At 38.0% G+C, this 19883-nt stretch overlaps 1 protein-coding gene across 1 annotated transcript in view; it reads left to right on the forward strand.

Annotated features, from left to right (window-relative positions):
- The window catches only part of USP12 (ubiquitin specific peptidase 12), a 41711-nt gene extending 23472 nt beyond the window's left edge, over window positions 1-18239 (forward strand). Inside the window, exons 4-9 of the mRNA XM_062615139.1 lie at window positions 2304-2530; window positions 7772-7848; window positions 8041-8124; window positions 10258-10455; window positions 12220-12298; window positions 15543-18239. Of these exons, the coding sequence (XP_062471123.1) occupies window positions 2304-2530; window positions 7772-7848; window positions 8041-8124; window positions 10258-10455; window positions 12220-12298; window positions 15543-15644 (767 nt within the window). The 3' untranslated portion in view covers window positions 15645-18239. The remainder of the gene's footprint in view (window positions 1-2303; window positions 2531-7771; window positions 7849-8040; window positions 8125-10257; window positions 10456-12219; window positions 12299-15542) is intronic.
- Window positions 18240-19883: the final 1644 nt, after the last annotated feature.

Raw genomic sequence — 19883 nt, forward strand, 5'->3', positions numbered from 1 at the left:
GCCTTTATGGTTTTCTTAGCCCCATTCCTTATGTGAGGATTTGTAGCAGCATGGAATTTCTCAGGTTGGTATCCCAGGGGACTGCAATAAACAGTGTACCAATTTGAACATAAGCCAGAGAGAAGACTTGTGGGAAATAGTTCAACTTTACGCTTTAATCTGTATCATTGCTATACATTGCAAGTATGTGAAACTATTCCCCTTCCACTGAATTAATCCTAAAATTATTATCCTTAGAAATGCTGACAGAGTGAGGACATGAAACATAAAGCATGGTGAATCCATTATTATCTATCCAGCAGGTCCATCAGTAATAAAGGTGTCACATATACCAATATCTAGAAGCAATACTTAACATCTTGAAAGGCAAATCTATGTATTCCTAGAAGTCCTTATTTGAAAACTGTTTGCTGTGGCTAGAACTTTAAGCTAATTTGGCTTCTGCAAGTACTATCTTACTTAAAAGGCTTTGAGAAAGAAAATACTTGTTTAAAAGTAGCAGTATCTCTAGATTTTTAGTCTTACTTTCATTGCTAGTATTTATGACACTGTGCTTATGACAGAGCAGTAGGCTTAAAACCCTAAAAGCAACATTTTGAGCATTTATTTTTCATATTCTTCCTGTGATAGAACATATCATAGGATCTTATACTGGTTTGGGTTGGAAGGGACCTTAAGGATCGTCTAGTTCCAGCCCTGCTGCCACGGGCAGGGAAACCTTACACTAGACCAGGTTGCTCAAAGCCCCACCTGGCCTTGAACACTTCCAGGGGTGGGGCATTCACAACTTCTCCGGAAAACCTGTTCCAGTGCCTCATTACCTTCACCTTCTGGTTCCTTACATGTTCTTGAATCTGACTTGCTGTGAGTGGTTCTTAAATCTCCCAGTCCCTATGTTTTCCTTCTGCTACTTGGGCGGTGTGGCTGGAGCACTTGCTGGTGAAGACCAAGGCAAGAAAGTCACTAATTAGCTTAGTCTTCCCCATATCCTGGGTAACAGGTTTCCTGTTTCCTTACTGAGAGGGCCCACATTTTCCCCATTCTTCCTTTTATCATCAGCATACCTGTAGAAACTTCTCTTGTTGCCCTTGAGGTCCCTGGTCAGGTTTATTTCTGTCAGGGCTTTGGCTTTCCTAACCTGATCCCTGGCTGCTCAGGCAATTTCTCTGTGTTCCTCCCAGGCTAGCTGTCCTTGCTTCCAGCCTCTCTAGGTTTGTTCTTAGTGCTGGAGTTTCTCCAGGAGCTCCTTTTTCATCCATGCAGGCCTCCTGGTATTTTTGGACTTCCTTTTTGTTGGGGTGCATTGCTTCTGAGCTTGGAGGAGGGGATCCTTGAATATTAACCAGCTTTCTTGGGCTGTTCTTCCCTCCAAGGCTTTATCACATGGTACTCTACCAAGTAGACCCTGAAGAGGCCAGAGTCTGCTCTCCTGAAGTCCAGGGTAATGATCTTGCTGTGCACCTTTCTCACCACCCTAAGGATGTTGAACTCCACCATTTCTTGGTCACTGCAGGCAAAGCTGCCCCTGAGCTTCACATTCCCCGCAGCCTCTCCTAGTTGGTGAGAACAAGGTCCAGCATAGCACCTCTTTGGCTCCTCTGTCACTTGAAGAAGGAAGTTGTCATCAACTCACTCCAGGAATGTTCTGGATTGCTTATGCCCCGCTGTGTTATCCCTCCAGCAGGGACTGGGGGTGATTGAAGTCCCCCATGAGGGCTAGGGCTTTTGAAGGTGAGGTTGCTCATATCTGTCTGTTGAGAGCCTTATCCCTCTCATACAGACATTGAAGCTTCATGTAGATGAGGAAACATTTCCTGTCGTAAGTTCTCAGTTAATTTATGGAAAGTATCAGTGTCTAATGCCATTTGATATGCCCTGTGTTATCCAAGACATCGACCTAAGCTTGGCAGAGATATCATAGCCCCTGTAGGAGAGTGAAATCATCATGGACTGGCATGTGGAGGCTGGATGGGAGGAGCTATAAAATTTCAGGTGGCACTGTATGTACACCTGTGTTTAAGTAGCTGAATCATGCCCTAGTTTGCTTGCAGAATGGCTCACTCCTCTTTTAATTCCCATCAGGTGAGAGATTTCTGGGAATGTAAGCTGACATGCCCTCCCCTCTTCCCATCCCCTATGTTTTTGGCTTAGTTTATGAAGTATGCATTTTGTATTGGTGTTGTATTATCATGAACAATTCAAGAAATAAAGACTGGTTTTGAAATTTGACTTCTTTTAAAAATATTTTTGTAGTATGGCACTAACCAATCAAATAAAAACTCTTCTGTCATTTTATGTTGTAGAGCTTTTTGATAACTACATGCAGCAGGATGCACATGAGTTCTTAAACTATCTATTAAATACAATTGCGGATATCTTGCAAGAGGAAAGAAAACAAGAGAAACAAAATGGTCGCCTACCTAATGGCAACATCGACAATGAAAATAACAGCCCGCCAGACCCAACCTGGGTTCATGAAATCTTTCAGGGAACATTAACTAATGAAACCAGATGTCTTACATGTGAAACTGTAAGTCTGTATGTAATTCATAAAATGAATTCTTCTTTGTTTCAGAACTTCATGTTTCCTTATTCATTTATCTCAACAGACTAACGTCCTAGTTTTTTTCTTTAGAAATCTTATGTTCATATGAACATTTGCATTTTTAGTTTGTTACTGAGAAAATTTCAGCAACTCATCTGTGAATTGTAGGAAAAGGGTTATGTTGATATTAGGAAAATGCTTACATGAATTTTTGTCAGTGTGATCATAGTCGGCTTCCCCTCTACTCTACTCTTGTGAGACCCCACCTGCAGTACTGCCTTCAGCTCTGGGACCCCAACTCAAGAGGGACATAGACCTGCTTGAGCGAGTCCAGAGGAGGCCATGAAGATGATCAGAGATCATCTTTAGCCTTTCAATACTTAAAGGGGGCCTCTGGAGTGAAACTTTTTACAGTGACAGCACAAGGGGGAATGGTTTTAAAATGAAAGATGGGAGATTTAGATTAGGTATTAGGAAGAAATTCTTTACCATGAGGGTGGTGAGACACAAACAGGTTGTCCAGAGAGGCTGTAGATGCTCCATATCTGGCAGTGTTCAAGGCCAGGTTGGACTGGGCTTTGAGCAACCTAGTCTAGAGGAGGTGTCCCTGCCCATGGCAGGGGGGTTGCAACAAGGTGATCTTTAAGGTCCTTTCCAACCCAAACCACCTAAGATTTTATGATTCTGTGAATTTCAAAATTTAGAGAATGCTAAATTGATGTATCCCTAAGAGCAATGAAGCCTGCTACTTGGGGATGCGGAGTTCTCAAATTTAATGTCATGATGACCTAATGTCATGCTTAGTGGTAATAAGTATTGTGATTCAGCTTCCAACAATTTCTAGTTTTAAATTTAAAGCCATTGAAATCAAGAATCTGTGGTTGGCTTTTAGCACTGAGACTGGGATTCTCAAAGAACATAACGATGTGCAGGAGAAATAATGCTTTTTTATGTGTCTTTTCACAGGAATTCTGATATTAGACCCTGAGAAATAAACTACTCATTTGAGCAAGCTATATAAAATTTTCTCTGGAAATAGATCTATAATAAGAAAAAGCATATATTTCAGAAAAAAATCATAATTGAATTTTAGCAGCTTGAGAAAGAGAAAAAGCAGTACAGCTTGAAAATCACAGTAATTCTGTTATGATCTATGCGTTAGATATAAAAAAACCTAAATTACTGTTATTTTGCATGACTTCATACCTGTTTTGCTTAAGTTAGGTAATGAATGTATTTCAGCATGACCTTGGAAAGAAAGAATTAATCAAATTAAATCTGTATGTTTCACATGGGATTTTCTCCATCTTCTAGAAATACTCACCTCTCTTTTATTTCAAAGAAAATAGCTTCCTAATGTCATATATAATGTATCTACAGACCTTAGCAGATCATGGTATTTTGCTTAATTCAGGTGATGATTTCTGGCTACCATATTTTCTTTCCTGGTGGGTTTCACCTCTCTAATAACTATCTCATGGAAACTGTCAATTGCTTCTCTTTTAGTTTTTTAACTGATTTTGTTTTTCTTCTTGAAACATGAATTTAGCTTAGTCTGTTAACATGACTGACATCATTACCTTTCCTTATTATGGCATCGTAAGTTACTGCTGTCAGGATTTTGATCTAGATAATAGTCCTTATTAATACATTGTTTTAATGCTGATATGCTCTTTGCATACTTTATTAGTTACCAGGCCTATCATAATTTTGAGTTTTACTAAGATGGGTCAATTCTATTTTTCTGTTAGCTATTGCTGAACAGGATACACCATGTCTGTTTGCCACTGTGCCTCCTTGGACGGTTGAATATTAAATTCAGTGTTGTAATGCACATGAGGTTTTAGTGTATTAGGGCCTTTGTCTTCCAATAATAGTAATTTTGATTTCTAATAATCTACAAACTATTTTATCAGCTTCTGTCTATTCAGTGTATCAGCTTGTTTCTAATTAAAACACAGTGACCTGAAAATGAGCACTTAGATTTAGACACATTAAATAAGTTCTGTTGCTGTGAATATTATCTTACTTTCAAATATAGTGATATTGTTTTAATGTTTATTGGAAGCTGTTGGCATTTAGACTCATTCTGTGTTAAGAAATATAATTTAAATGTCAGGAGTACTTGAATGCAGCTCATGTGGAAGATTACACAGCAACAGTGGATGAATTAGTGCTTTTTAATGATAAGACAATAACCTTAGGGTTTTTTAAATTTGGAATTTAACACATACTTAAATGCAAAGCATAATATATCTTTGCTCTAAGTGAGAATGAGTATCTTCTAACTGGCCAAACCTTCTCGGTGTTCCTAAAATCACCATGGCAAGATTTTGTTCTAATTTGAGTAGTCCTGACTGTAGAAAAGAGCTTCTTTCCAGGACACACAGTCTCAGCCCATCCTTGTGATAAAAAAATTAACTGATTAAAGATTTATCCTCAGTTTAAGTATGGACAGTGAATACAAGGAACATAGATATGATTCTTTAACGAAGATTTGTGTCGTGGGTCAAGCCACACCATAAAGTAAATGTTACAACATGGACTGCAAGTTGTCTGTACACGCCTTTAATGTGATTTCGTGTTATGATGCTTTCTCCCTTCCTGGATAGAGGTAGTATGATGAAGTGAATGGTACAAATTTTTGTGGCTAATTGATAAAAATGATCCAGAAGTTATTTGGTTTTACAGATTTATCTACACAGTTTAAGGAAATCATAACAGTAAACAAAAAATAATATAATTGACCACATTGAGGTTAAATCCGTAACAGATAAATGTGGGTAATACTTCTACAGAGAAAAATAGGAAATTGTGTTGGGTCAAAAGCACCAAATGTATCAATAATGTTTTTCTACAGCTGATGGTCTTGCTCTTGTGTTCAAATGACTCTATAGGGCATAAAGTTCTGGCTCAATTCTACTTTGGACTGAGAGAAGGCAATAAGGCAAATCTCAGTAGTCTCTCTTCTGGGAGTACTATAGATACTATAGAAATGTTAACTATGCCCTACTTTTTTCTTTTTTTTTTTTTTTTTCAATAAAACCAAGATAAGTCATGTCTTTTGTTTCAGCTTCATTTAAAAATAGTTTCTGGTTTTGCACACAGGGGAGCCTACAGCTGCAAAACCTTTTTTGTCAGTAAGCTGATTCACATTGCTAGTGAAATTCCAGACTGAAAGAGATAAAAATTCCAGGAATTGTAGCCTTCTGAGTTTTCTGTTCTTCGTGACATTGGTTGTCAGAGTACTACAGCTGAGCTGTTTGAGTGCAATTATGTCCTTGATGTGAGAACATACCATCCCCTTTAGCCAGGATACTGGAGCACCCAAATTCTTCACAATTATACAGATATTCCTGTTAGGAGCACTCAAATGGCTGTTTGAACACATCAAGGCTTGATTCTGCAAGTGATGAGGTCTTCTGAACATGTCCATCTTTTCTTCATTCTCTATATAATTAAAAGATATATAGCATTGGTGACTTTAGTCTAAGAACCTTAGTGGTGTTTATTTGAAACAAAACCTCTGCAGAAGCAGGGGGACAAGCAGGCTGCTCAGAGTGGAGGGTGACTTTTTTGTTTAATTAAAACTGAGTTAATGCTAAAAAAAAATAAGTACTGTTCAAATACTGATGTTCAAAACCTCTTTATTTTTAAGACTAGCAATTTCTAAATTATCAACATAGATGGAAAAAATCCACTTGTCCTTTCAATACAGCCTTTAATGGTTCTTCATGATCCTAAGTGCACAATGGACCATCTAATCTGAGAGAGGTTCTTTAAGGCTGCATTATCTGTAAGAATGGAAAAATTCCTTTTGTGAACTTCTGGTTTCAGCACCGATCTTTCTTTAACCAAGCACAAGGCATCCCTTTCATCTTCTCCATCTCCTCCCTGCACTTACAGCTTCTGTGTGAGATAAAGCTGCCAGTGAAATCTTTGTTGTTTCATGGAATTTTTTTTTTATTAGACCAAGAGAGGAAGAATTCTCTAATTGCATGTCTGAATAACACTGATCACGAGTCCTTAATTCCAGCTGTCCTAACTGAAGACTGCAGCAGAGTCTTTTCTGGAACTGATGTGTTTTTTTCCTGAGCCATTCTTAATCCCTAGGCTAAGATGACTTCCACCAGAGTTCTTAGTGTTATGAATTTAAGTTTGGTAATTCCAAAAGCTTTAACTTAATTTCAGAAGGTTTTGATTTGTCGTGTGGCATTAATTCTCAAAAATATTTGACTATCTGTATCCATTTTTTTCCCCCATATATGTTGTCCTTAGGAACTGTGTGTTTGTTATATCTTGATAAGATATATGAAGAAAAAATTCCCAAATCTCTTTTTATTCTGAGTTGAAAGGGAACAGATCTCATATGTTTTGAAGATCAGTTTACAATACTTCTCTGGTAGCTGTTTAACTTTTCCTGCTTTCAATCAACAAACTGCAGCCAGGCATCTTTTCTAAAAGCATTTACTTTTGTACCTAGGAGTAATAAAAGGGAGAGAACATTCTCAACAGTGGCATTGAGTATCTCTAGAGAGGAAACACTAGCAGACAAAAGTTAAGGCTGCAGACTGCTGTTTCCTAAACCTTTTGATAACATAGCTGGTTTTCAGGGCAGCTGTGGATTTCATCCGTCACTGTTTTTCAGGATTGGTAATGGAATATATTCTCTCCTTCTAGGAATTTCTTTTTGTAAGAAATGGCTCTGTACTATTCTATCCCTATCAGATCTAAGTCCCAGGCTCTCGTTTACTAACTAATTTGCTATCTGCTGCTCATTTAATAGTGTGACTCTAACCAGGAAGAGGCTTCAAAGTATTTGTGCTGTTTATTAAGGACACTATGACATGCAAATACACAGCCCTCAGTGGGAGGGAATCACGGGAGAAGAACAGTGGTGAAAGCGCTAAATGGAAGATGATTGTGTTCTTTTGAAAAGGGTGAGGTGTACAAGGAACTTGGCATTAATATTGTTGAGCTGCAGTCACAACATAATGACAACTGGCATTACGTGCCCTCACAGACACATGCACACTTCCATCTTTCTGAAAAAAATAAGAAACAGATCTAGCAAATCTCTGAAATAGAAAGGCCACTTATAACAATTTTTAAAAGGCTGTTATAAAGTAAGAGAGGCATTCTGTCCATAGAAAATGGTACTGAGAAACAGAGATAAATTCATATAACTTGGTTTAACTATAATCTGTTGTTTCTTTTCTCATGCAGATAAGCAGCAAAGATGAAGACTTCTTAGACCTTTCAGTTGATGTGGAGCAGAATACTTCAATCACTCACTGTTTAAGGTAGACACAAAAATCTGAATCTTCATAGTTTGTCTTTTATCTTTAACCGAAAAAGCAGAAAGTAAAACTAAAAGCTCACAATTCTAGCTTATGTAGACTTAATACTATAAAATTATAGTACATCTTTTTATGTATATTTCAGAAAACAAAATCGTATCCGTAGCATTTCTTTTTTTTTTTTTTTTCATTCAGAGGTTTCAGCAACACAGAAACTCTGTGCAGTGAATACAAATACTACTGTGAAGAATGTCGCAGTAAGCAAGAAGCACATAAAAGGTACATTGGATTCCAGGAGGACAAAAAATAACCTGTGCATTTCATGAAAATACTCTTGGTTTCCTTGTGTGTCTGTGTATGAGGCAGGGGGAGAATGTTCTTTTTCCCTTAGTTTTTCTCACTCTTCCTCCACTTAAGAATAACTTAGTTTCCAATTGCTGTAAGAATCAGTTTGATAGAACTTTTTTTTCTGATTCAATCAGAATGAGGCTTGTAATTTTTTTTGTTAAGTGAGTTTCCAGTTTCTTGAAAGTGCACAGTTAGTTGTGCTAAACTTTTGCTTCACAGTGCTCTTGAAAAGCATCAGGAGCTCTGTAGAAGCCTGAAATTCATTATATTTAAAACCAGTTCTTGTCTGCCTAATAATCCTTTTAGTCTTGCTTGCACCTTTGAAAAACCTCTGATTTTGTGTGCTGTCTGGTATTTATTATCTGGGAAGGTATTTGGTTGAAGGGGTGGGAACACTGACATGCTCTACTGGTTGTACCACTGATTCTGGTTATTTGGTTTAACCATAGATTCAGCACATAGCTTTGGCATATCTCATCTGCAAAGGCTGCCTTCACACATTGCCTAAGCTTACTAATTGGTGTGTATTAGAGGGTTGTGAAGCCAGGTCTGTCCTGTTGTTTTTTTCTGTTATCTGAGCTCTTTTACTGTGTGGGAGGAGGTAATGTGATTCCTGGCCAATATAAGCTGTGTTGATGTAAACCTGTACTGTAGGCACTGCCATATTGGCAAAACACAGCTTTTATCGTTTGTGCTCTTCATATGGGGCTTAAGTTCAGTTTCACTACAGTCATGATTTTCTTTGGTCCCTATAACAGGGAGCTTATCTGTGATAGTGTCTACTCAGTTAGCAAAACTGGGGTACCGGATCCCTTCACCAGTGAGAGAGCTATTCTCACAGTTACATTACAAGAAGAGGACATAATTTTGAAAAAAGAAATAGAGCAGAAATTATATCTGTATCTCAGGAATACAATAAATTGTAACCCTTCTGAAAAATAGCTCCTTCTATCATCTTTCTGCCCTTTTCCTGCTTTTTCCATTTCCTAGTTCATTTGCAGGCCATGGAGAAAATTTGAGTCTAGCAGGGTTTTCCTACAGGTTAGGGTCAGTCTGAGTTTAATGAGAAAAAGGGAAGGAAGGGGAATTTTCAAGGAGTTTGTCCCCAGGCCCCTCTCTTCTGAGAAATGTACAGACATAATTCCTGATACTCTGAAAATATGGTCTCAGTAGACAAGTCTGAAATCTTTTTTTTTCAGGGCTGAAATTCATCACAGTGTTGATCTAAGGTAATCTGCTGTGCTGAGAAGCAGAGCACTCCAGCTTGGCCACTCTTTTAGTGTGGGCAGATTCATTGCCCAGAGAGTGGGAAGTCTGTTTGCTGCCAGGCAGCTGTGGTTGGCTGAGGAGGATTTGTAGGCACTGGTGCAAGATCTCAATACCTCCAACTAGGGAAAGGGGCCCATGTGCTCTCAGTAAAACTAGGTAATCTGGCTTTGACTGGCATAAAATAATGCTGCAATATTTGTACAAAATTGCTATTCTAGAGCACAGCATTATCTTGTTTGGGTAGAAGGAGGTATGATGCGTGACAGTGTGCTTTTTATAACCCTTGGGGATGCTAAATGAATGGCTTGATATGAAAACTTGGAGTAATATATATGTAACAAAGTGGCGTAACAGTGCTTACTTTAAAAAGCATGTTTGACTCGGCTGGTTTACTGAGTAATTGGCCTGAAACAGGGTACCTGGAACAACTTTGTTGCAGTACCTCCACTGTATGTTGAGTGGGATCTAGGTTTTGCCTTTGGGAACTCAGAAAAGCTGTAGGTAGGTACATTTAAAAATGAAATTCTGTGCTATATGGTCTTTATGTCTAAATTACTATATGGGTTCGTCATGGTTGTTATAGCTTATTGTTCTAAATGCATTTGCAATTCTCAGTTGTTAAAATCCACCTTTAGCAACACAGGACATACTTGTAAACAGCTTCTTTTAATGCTTGCAGAACTATTTTAAGACTTCAGTAAGACAGGTTTCCTGTTTGTTGATATCAACTGAATGTTTTGGATGGATATTGGAAATACTGTTGGATTTTGGTTTGTTTTTTGGTTTATTTTTCAGGATGAAAGTAAAAAAGCTGCCTATGATTCTAGCTCTCCATTTGAAGAGATTTAAATACATGGATCAGCTGCATCGATACACAAAACTCTCTTATAGAGTAGTTTTTCCTTTAGAGCTTCGTTTGTTTAACACCTCAGGAGATGCCACCAATCCTGACAGAATGTATGACCTTGTTGCTGTGGTAGTTCATTGTGGAAGGTAATAACTTATTTTATGCAGGCATTTTTGTGTAGTGTAAGTATGTTTAAAAATCAGAACAAAGCATCCACTGCCACACAACTCTAATAGCATTAAAGACATCTTAAATGAAAAGTTTCTTAGGAAAAAAAACATTGTGGGTAGATGGTACCAATCCTGACAGCATATAGCTTTGTTGCTGTGATAGTAAAAAGTGATAATGGTGTATTTCACATCACAGATCTTTGTATGAACTTAACTACTTTTAAAACCCGCCACAAAATTCGCAGTATCGTATTGCTGTAATACCATTAAAAGATCACTTTAAAAAAGTTTCTTAGGAAGGAAGGCGTTATGGAACAGATTCCTTTACAAACCTTTTCCTTTAGGGTGTTTTCTTTTGAAGGCTTGAGCAGCATTTTCTGAAATATATCCATATATTAATAATTTTGTTGATTGCTTTTGTTTCCTTGCTTTTGAAATATGACTGTTAGAGTTGTATTTGATTTTGCTATGTTCAACAAATGTTCTTGTGGCTTCAAGTCTTAAAAAGGGCTGCTCTACAAACTGCTTATTGAGTAGATATAAGCCCCGAAGATGAAAGTGATGTTTTAACAACTAGAATCACAGAATAATTTTATGTTGTGAAGCTCAAAGCGGGGCTAACTTTGATATTAGGTTGCACTGTGCTCAGTCTTGTGGCTGGGATTGCTGATTCACTGCCTCTTTGGGCGGTTTCCTCCAGTCCATCAGTGTTCTCACTCACGCCTCCACTCCTCCCTAGATAGACCTAGGATTACAGTAGACCTAAGATGACTACAACTCAAGTTGGCCAGGACAGTTTTGGAAATAAACCTTTGTGCCATAGTTTTCGTGGATGCTTTTGTTTTGGATTATAGGGAAAAATCTGTCCATATCTGACCATTCTGTCAAATTCTGACAATTTCTCTCTCCCTCATTCAATCTGCAGTTTTGGGACTGCATTCTCAGAGCCGTGGCACAATACAAACCTTGTTTTTATTGAGTTATGCAACTTGGTACACAGACATGTCCCTCACAGGTGGCAACCTTCCCTCCCTGATCTAGACATAAAATTTGTATTGAGTGCTGTTAGCCAGTTGAGGCAGTTCCAAAACTGCTTTAAGTAGTCCTCCATTTTGAGTTGTAAGGTTCAGCTATTTTGGAAAGTGTGTTATTTCCTTACTTGAAACCTGATTAGAAAAAGGACACCATTAGAGTTGGGTTTTTTCTGTTATAATTGTGAAGAAATTTCTTGTCTGCCATAAGCTGAAAAGCTGTGCATTATAACAGTTTTAGTTTAATTGTGAGCCCTTCTTGTTGCTGTGAGGATTCTTAGGACTTCTAAACTGTCAGTTTAATTCAGTTTTTGTTTACAGTGGGTCAGATAGAAAGGTTTCTGGTAGAGACTGTAGATGAACAACAGCAGCTCTGCAGCTTCTTTCTGAAGATCAGAAGTGTAGGTTGGGATTTGTTTTTTAGTTTCATTTCTCTGTTTCTTCATTTATTTTTTCAATGCCTGTGCTGTTTATTCCTCATTTGAAATTATAATCCTTCTTTTAACACAATATTAAATGTAGAGATAAGTAGGACCTTATTATGAAGATGATGTAAGTGGAGGGGGAAAAAAGGAAAAGCAGAAATTTTAGTGGTAACCATTTTAATTACTGCTAAATATCACTTTTCTCCAAGAAAAAAATGTAATGAAATATATTCCTACATACTTATGTGTTACTGTCTGTGTTCTTTCCTAATTTTATTCCACAGTGGCCCTAACAGAGGACATTACATTGCAATTGTGAAGAGTCATGATTTCTGGTTGCTTTTTGATGATGATATTGTTGAGGTAAGCTTTGTGTAACCATGGCCTTTTTTTCTAATAGTGACCAGAGCGTGTGCTCACACTCCCTTCCCCACCTGTGTACATGATTAATTAAAGTGAAAGGACTGATATGCTAATGGGGAGGGTTCAACCCAGTCTAAACAAGCACTAGCTGAGTGCAGAGCTGTTCCTTGCAATTTGACGGTACAATACTTTGAATACTTTGAATTGCATTTTGGTTTTTATACTTAGAAGATGCTTCCTTGTTTATGGCCATTGTCTTTCACCTTTGTTTGACAAAACATTCCTGTGGCCAGGATACAAGGCAAATAAAGATACATGAAAAACCACGAGGTGGTTGCTGACAGCCAGCATGGCTTCACTAAGGGGAAATCCTGCCTAACCAATTTGGTGGCCTCCTATGATGGGGCTACGGAACCGATAGACACAGGTAGAGCAGTTGATGTCATCTACCTGGACTTGTGCAAAGCGTTCGACACTGTCCCACACAACATCCTTGTCTATAAATTGGAGCGACATCAATTTGATGGATGGACCACTCGGTGGATAAAGAACTGGCTGGACGGCTGCACACAAAGAGTTGTGGTCAATGTCTCAATGTCCAGTTGGAAACCAGTAACGGGTGGTGTCCCTCAGGGATCGGTGTTGGGACTGGTCTTGTTCAACATCTTTGTCGCTGACATGGACAGTGGGATTGAGTGCGCCCTCAGCAAGTTTGCCGATGACACCAAGCTGTGTGGTTCGGTTGATACCCTGGAGGGAGGGAACGCCATCCAGAGGGACCTCGACACGCTTGTGAGGTGGGCTGATGCCAACCTCATGAAGTTTAACCATGCCAAGTGCAAGGTCCTACACCTGGGTGGGAGCAATCCCAGGCACAGCTACAGGTTGGGCAGAGAAGAGATTCAGAGCAGCCCTGTGGAGAAGGACTTGGGGGTGTTGGTTGATGAGAAAATGAACATGAGCCGGCTTCAGTGTGTGCTCACAGCCCAGAAAGCCAACCGTATCCTGGGCTGCATCAAAAGGAGCGTGACCAGCAGGTTGAAGGAGGTGATCCTGCCCCTCTACTCTGCTTTCGTGAGACCTCACCTGGAGTATTGTGTGCAGTTCTGGTGTCCTCAACATAGAAAGGACATGGAACTGTTGCAACAAGTCCAGAGAAGGGCCACGAGGATGATCAGGGGACTGGAGCACCTCCTGTATGAAGATAGGCTGAGGAAGTTGGGGCTGTTCATCCTGGAGAAGAGAAGGCTGCGTGGAGACCTCATAGCAGCCTTCCAGTATCTGAAGGGGGCCTATAGGGATGCTGGGACGGACTCTTCATTAGCAGCTGTAGTGATAGGACAAGGAGTAATGGGTTAAAACTTAAACAGGAGAAGTTTAGATTGGATATAAGGAAGAAGTTCTTTCCTGTTAGGGTGGTGAGGCACTGGAGTGGGTTGCCCAGGGAGGTTGTGAATGCTCCATCCCTGGCAGTGTTCAAGGCCAGGTCGGACAGAGCCTTGGGTGAGATGGTTGTGTGAGGTGTCCCTGCCCATGTCAGGGGGGTTGGAACTAGATGATCTTAAGGTCCTTTCCGACCCTAACTATTCTATGATTTTATACAGATAAATTGCTTTTACTGCAGTTCTTTTCCAAGGGCAGTTCATTAGAACAAGCCATTTGCTCATATTGTCTAGGAGCTTATGATTTAATGGAACAGATCAATATAGTCGTCTGTTTTATCAGGTATCCTGGATTGTTTCAGATGAAGGTGTAAGAAAACTCAAAATAGGTAAAAACTTCAGATTTTTGAAATTTGACCCTAAAATTTTCAAGTTAATCACTGAAACATGAGCCTTTTGCTTCTGTTGGTATTTTTGCCAGTATTAGCTGTGCTTCCAGGAATTACTCTCATTAAAAAAAAAAAAAAAAAAAAGTTTTTTAACTAATTTCTTGGAACATTTTATTCTTTATGCAGAGCAAGAGCAGGAACTGCTGGTTTGCCTGTATTATATCATCTCATGGTTTTTGCTTGTTCCGTTGTCTTCCTTTTGTTCCCCTTGTCTCTGCTTATGTATGAACAGAAGTATGATTTTGCTGTCCTTTTCCTGCCTTTATTTGAATTAATCCAATTTATAAAATGAATAGTTTATATTTTCCTTACAGTGCGCAAAAATCTGTGTGATTGAAAAGTAGAAAAATGGGTGAGACAGGTATTGGACTTGCATTGTTAATTGGCAGGCAAGTCGAGTATTGAAGAGTTCTCTCCAAGCCACATTATGGATGTTTTTTCATGCAGGAAATGTCAGACATGGAAATACACAGAACTGTTGGGAAAGTAAAAGGATTGCCCCTGTGTCTTAGCAAGGTAGACAGTAAAGTGAAATGTCTTGATAGGGTCAGAATTTCACTTTTCTCCTGGAAAAAGAGAGCTGTAGTAAATGGCACATCATTTCACAAACATCAGGGACAACCTTTTCCAGTGCCAAAGCATTAACTTGGCAGCAATGTATTTTTTCCTGTTAGCCCTTCTAAAGAGAAAGTAAATAATTTTTTTGTTCTTAAATCTAAAACAATCTTATTCCAAGTAATGGGAATGAGTTGAAATAAAATCTTCCTAAGTGAAGGAAAAATTATCTTTCTGTCTTTTGGCTGTTAGTAGCCTAATTGCCTTTGATTTAAAATGTGGCAAGAGAGCATGCTTTCAGTTTCGGTTCCTTTTGTAGCTGAAAATGTTAACTGTGAAAAGCAGACAATACTCTTTTCACCTTCTCAACTGAAGTTTTGCATCTTTTCCCCCAGATTTTGATTATAGGAGGCTTTCTAGGCTAAGAGGATTGCAAGCAATCATTCTGCCTTCTCTTCATTCTCCTCTGCGCTGGATTGGCCCATGCTGCTCAGAGTTAGAAATTATAGTTTGTACTTACATTTTTCATATTGATAAATGTCTTAATAGGATATTGTTGCCTTTAAAACTTTTCCTTGTGAAATTTGAGCAAGCAGTGCACATAAGATTGCACTTACAGTAGGTTCACTTAATACTTAAAAATGCATATATAAAAATATCTATAGCTGCTGGCTTCTGTGCAGTTGATGACAGATGGGAAACCAAAGCATAACAACTTGAAGAATTATTTGGATTTTATTATTTTATGTAATTATGTGAGTTATTTTTGTTTTGATAGTAGTTTTTAGGTGGAACTTCATGTCATGCATATGCTATGCAAGATATTCTTACTTTAAATATTTTTTTTTTTACACACAGAAAATTGATGCACAAGCTATTGAAGAATTCTACGGGTTGACATCAGACATCTCAAAGAACTCTGAGTCCGGTTACATCCTCTTCTATCAGTCTCGGGATTGAGGGGAAACTGTAGTGAAGAGAGATTTTCATGTCTCACATCTCTATCTTGGAATGGAGGAAGCACTGAGAAAAAGGAAAGGAGGGAGCTCCAGGGGCAGTGGCACAGTTTGCACACAACTAAGCAAAGAGTTTGGGCTTATTGAGACCTTTGTATCATTTTAATTTTATTTGCTCAGGTATCATGCTTACTACCCATCTCCACTGCATCCCATAAGCAAAAAGAGAGATACCAGCCACTCTTGCAGGAGCTTTCTGTTAGGTAATACTATATCTGTGGTCCTAATTCAAAACCCATTAAGGTCACTGGAGAACCTTTCATGGACTTCAGTGGAGTTTGAATCAGGTTCTAACTGCACTGCCAGGTTGGTGCAATAGGAGCATTAGAAATCTGTATTTTATACAGACTTTGTGTGTAAAAGGTAAAGGACTCTTTGTGAACTTAGATTCCCGTGCTTAAGTTTAAAAGAATGAGGTTCAGGGGATAACGTGTAAGCGAGAAGATGTATCTGGGCCCAACACAATTGCCTTCTTGATGGTAGTCGTTTAACTGAAGATTTAAACTGGTGTCAGGGAGGCAAGTATGTTTTGCTTCTCTGAAGAAGCTTACGTTATTTATAATGTATGACCGGGAACAATCAGTCAAGATTATGGCTTTTAATCTCCGTATGGGGAAAGATTTGGTTTGTAATAGTTTATTTTTATTTATAAATTATTGTAACTTAGGATCTTGTGTATTGTCCTTTATTCTAACAAGTATTGGAAATTTTATATATTAATTTGAATTAAAACTAATTATGTTTAAATGTTAAGCAAGAGCCAATATAAATTCTAAAAATAGTGCTTATGATATCTGTCAAAAAATGAATAACACAGAAGAGAGATTTTCTTCTGGAGGAACTGGTATCTAAGTGAGGTACTTTAATAAATTAGAATATCCTCTTTCCATTAATGGGTGAAAAAAAGGTGATCAAACTATTAGAAGACTTCAAAAATGCATATCATAAGAAAATGATGGTGCAGTGGTGGTATACTGGTCTTTATAGTTTGTTATAGGTTGTTAATGGTTCATACAAATTAGAATGATTTAGATAAAGTAAACCATTTCAAGAATATTATTCCCGTTCCTAAAAATGGATCTTTTTCTCTTCCTAGCGTCATGGGTGACTCTCAAAAGCCACTCAAGGTCTCAAGTATAAATGATGTCTGAGTAGTAAGAAGAAATAAGTTTGGAATTTCGTGAGACTGAAGATACCACATTCCTCTAAAAGTAATAATTCTTAAATCCCTTAGAGTCAAAATTTCTGAAACTAGGCAGTTTGTCTTGCTTTACGTTTATGAAATAGCATTAAGAATTAAATTTTGACAAAACACCTGATCTGTGAACTACTGTGATTTGACGTTCTTCCACTTACCAGGATGTTGCCTGACAGTAGCTGAATGTAATTTCTGGAAAGTCATGGGATGTGCATTCCAGATTATGGCAATCAGGTCTTGGATGTCCTTGTCACTCCCTCTTCAGCTAGTGATTTTTACATTATTGTCATTTTCTAATGTTATTTTATTGATACTGTTACAACTTTTAAAAAGAATGTCTCCTGTCTGCTGCTATAACTGACTATTTACTTACCTGTATCTTTTAGCTCAGGAAATGACCACCTATTCACTCAGTTGAACAAATCTTTAACAGGGTCACTAAATAAATTGGGCTATTTAGCAACTGTCATACTGTAAGAAATTGCTTTTGTTAAATGCAAAGTTTCTAAAGCTTTCTAAAGCTTGGTTTGGCTGGAATTCTTTTATAGAAAATTGTGTATCATGATTAAACTACCAGCATTGTAAAGTACAGCTTCAAATATTATGTGAGATGCAGAAAATATGACTGGATTTTTCTAAAGGGATTCAAGTAATTTGAAGTCCTTTTTTCAGCTTTCAGTGGCAAAAAGGTTAAGGGGTGAATCAGTTGGATAATGGTGCATGTTAGAAGGATCAAGTCCTTTGCATACTAAAGGTACAGTATTGTAGAAGAACTGTCACATTACTTTTTGCTAATTCAATATCTGGGGTTTTGTCTTTTTTTTTTTTTTTTTCTTTTTTTTCTGTTTGGATTTTGGTTTGTTGGGTTTTATTTTAGTGTAGTAAAAAGCTGAGATTAGTCGCTAAATAGTTTATGCCCTAAAAAAATTGAAAACGTTTTTGTTGTTTCACTGGTTTTACTCCTGCTATGTATTTTTATAAGATACTGACTTTTATTTTGCATAGGGGCTTTGAGGTAGTATTCCAAATTATATATTTCATTTTTATTTTAGTGCAGTTGAAATGATTGTAAATTCTTAATTAAACTGGTATCAGAAGCTGCAACTTAAAACACTGAAAAGACAGAAAAGTGCAAAATATAACCGATGGGTATGTAAAACGTTATGGGCTTTTTTTTCTTGGCTGTAATACAGGAGGGAGCCTGGGAAAGTCGTCAGTTGTTGTAAATGGTGGAAATTATTTGCTGTGTAACTATGTAAATGTTAATTGGGACTACAGTCCCTTATTTTGTATATTGGAGCAAAAACCTTCTATTAAATAAAGTATGTTCTCTAAAGGTAAGTACTGTATCCTTTGTGGATCCTGAATGGTCAGCCAGCTGCCTTGTGTGCTTTTCAGTGTTTTCAAACCTTAAAAGTATCTGGAATTTCCTGTATTAAGCTAACTGCCATGAGCCATGGAAGGAGAAGTGTGTTTAAATACACTGCATTATATATCTTACTAGATGTGTTGTGAAGAAAATAGTTCAGTGGCAGCCATGGTTTTGGTGGTGTACTTCTCTAGAATTAGTTTTTAAGTAAGTTGCTGGTTTCTGAGGTGGAGAAGGGAGTCTTCTGAAATACTGCTTTCTTCCATTTCCTCAAAAAAAAATCTGTACCTTGCTATTAAATATGCATCTGAGTTACTTGAGGGTTCACCACTTTGTAGGAGGGAAAGCAGAAGGAAAGAAAAACAGGATTTGTTACAGCACCAGCATACCAGAAAGACTGACTGAAGAACGGGAGTCCAGCATCAGCAGAAAAAGATGCAGCTGGTTACAACATCGATGTACGATTTGGTATCAAGTCATTCTTCACTTGGAGTGTATGCTACTGTTTGTACAGTTTTACAAACAGTTCATGCCCTGCTATATTCACAGCTGTGATAACCACATCTTTTTACTGCCTGGAAATAATGGCCTTTAGTTCAGATACTTGTAGGAATGGTTAATCTAGTTGTGTTTTAAGAAGTTAGTCTTTAGGTGACAGTCAGGTGTTAGCACATAGGGATTTGATGCTGTTTCAAATTGTCTGCCATGCCCATCGACATTTGCACAGGACTGGTAGGTGTAACGTAAGATTCACCCAAGATCTGTATCCTTCTAGAGCAACAGCTTCAAAGCCAAACAGGACATCCTGGCTTGTTCCCCTTGTCTCTGTCTAGGGATTTCCACAAGCAGTTGCATATGCTCTATTTGGATCACACACAGTTGAAAGTCTGTATTGCTTGGTTATATTTTTTGTGGTGGTATTTGTTAAGTTTAAAACTTGAAGTATTTGAGGCCTCTAGTTGCTTTCATAATTCCGTTAGTAATAGAACTTTACCTTGTGCTATTTGGTCTGGTCTCTCAGGTGTAGGTTTAAGATGATCATATATAGTCTTACTATTAAACTCATACTTGTAACTAAAGGAAATTTTGATATGTGACATCTTCAGTCTTCATTTACCTGAACTTACTTAGCTTTTTTCCTTACCTTTTCTACAGAAATTTCCAATTGCCTTGCCAGAAAGATCTGAACTGTGTGCAGTTAATGTCATGAACAGATCCTTGTAATTTTCCTCATTGCTTCCTTTGTTCATTAAAAATTCATAGTAGTCACCTTTGCATGCTATTACCTGCACAACACTGATTACTAAAAAACAGGGATGAATTCTTCCACACAAAGCTTTGTCTACTTACACACATGAAGAAGTGACATCTTTTTTTTCTGTTTAACTGCTGGACTTTGTTCAGTGACAGAATTCATCTTGGGCTGAATGAGTCTGAGAGTGGGAGCTTGCAGAAGGTCTTGAAAATGCATCAACAACTGAGGATGCCAAAAAAGGGCTGGGTGGTGGTTTGTGTGATTTGCCCGAGAGCAGTTATTTGCAGCTATATTCATAGGTTAAACCAGCAGTATGTGCATCTCTTCAGTTACCTTTATCTGTAAAGTAATCTGTGAGATT

The sequence above is a fragment of the Pezoporus occidentalis genome, unplaced genomic scaffold, assembly GCF_034315485.1.
Source record: "Pezoporus occidentalis ecotype Australia unplaced genomic scaffold, CSIRO_AGI_Poc_V1 ctg18, whole genome shotgun sequence".
In the NCBI taxonomy this organism is placed as follows: domain Eukaryota; kingdom Metazoa; phylum Chordata; class Aves; order Psittaciformes; family Psittacidae; genus Pezoporus; species Pezoporus occidentalis.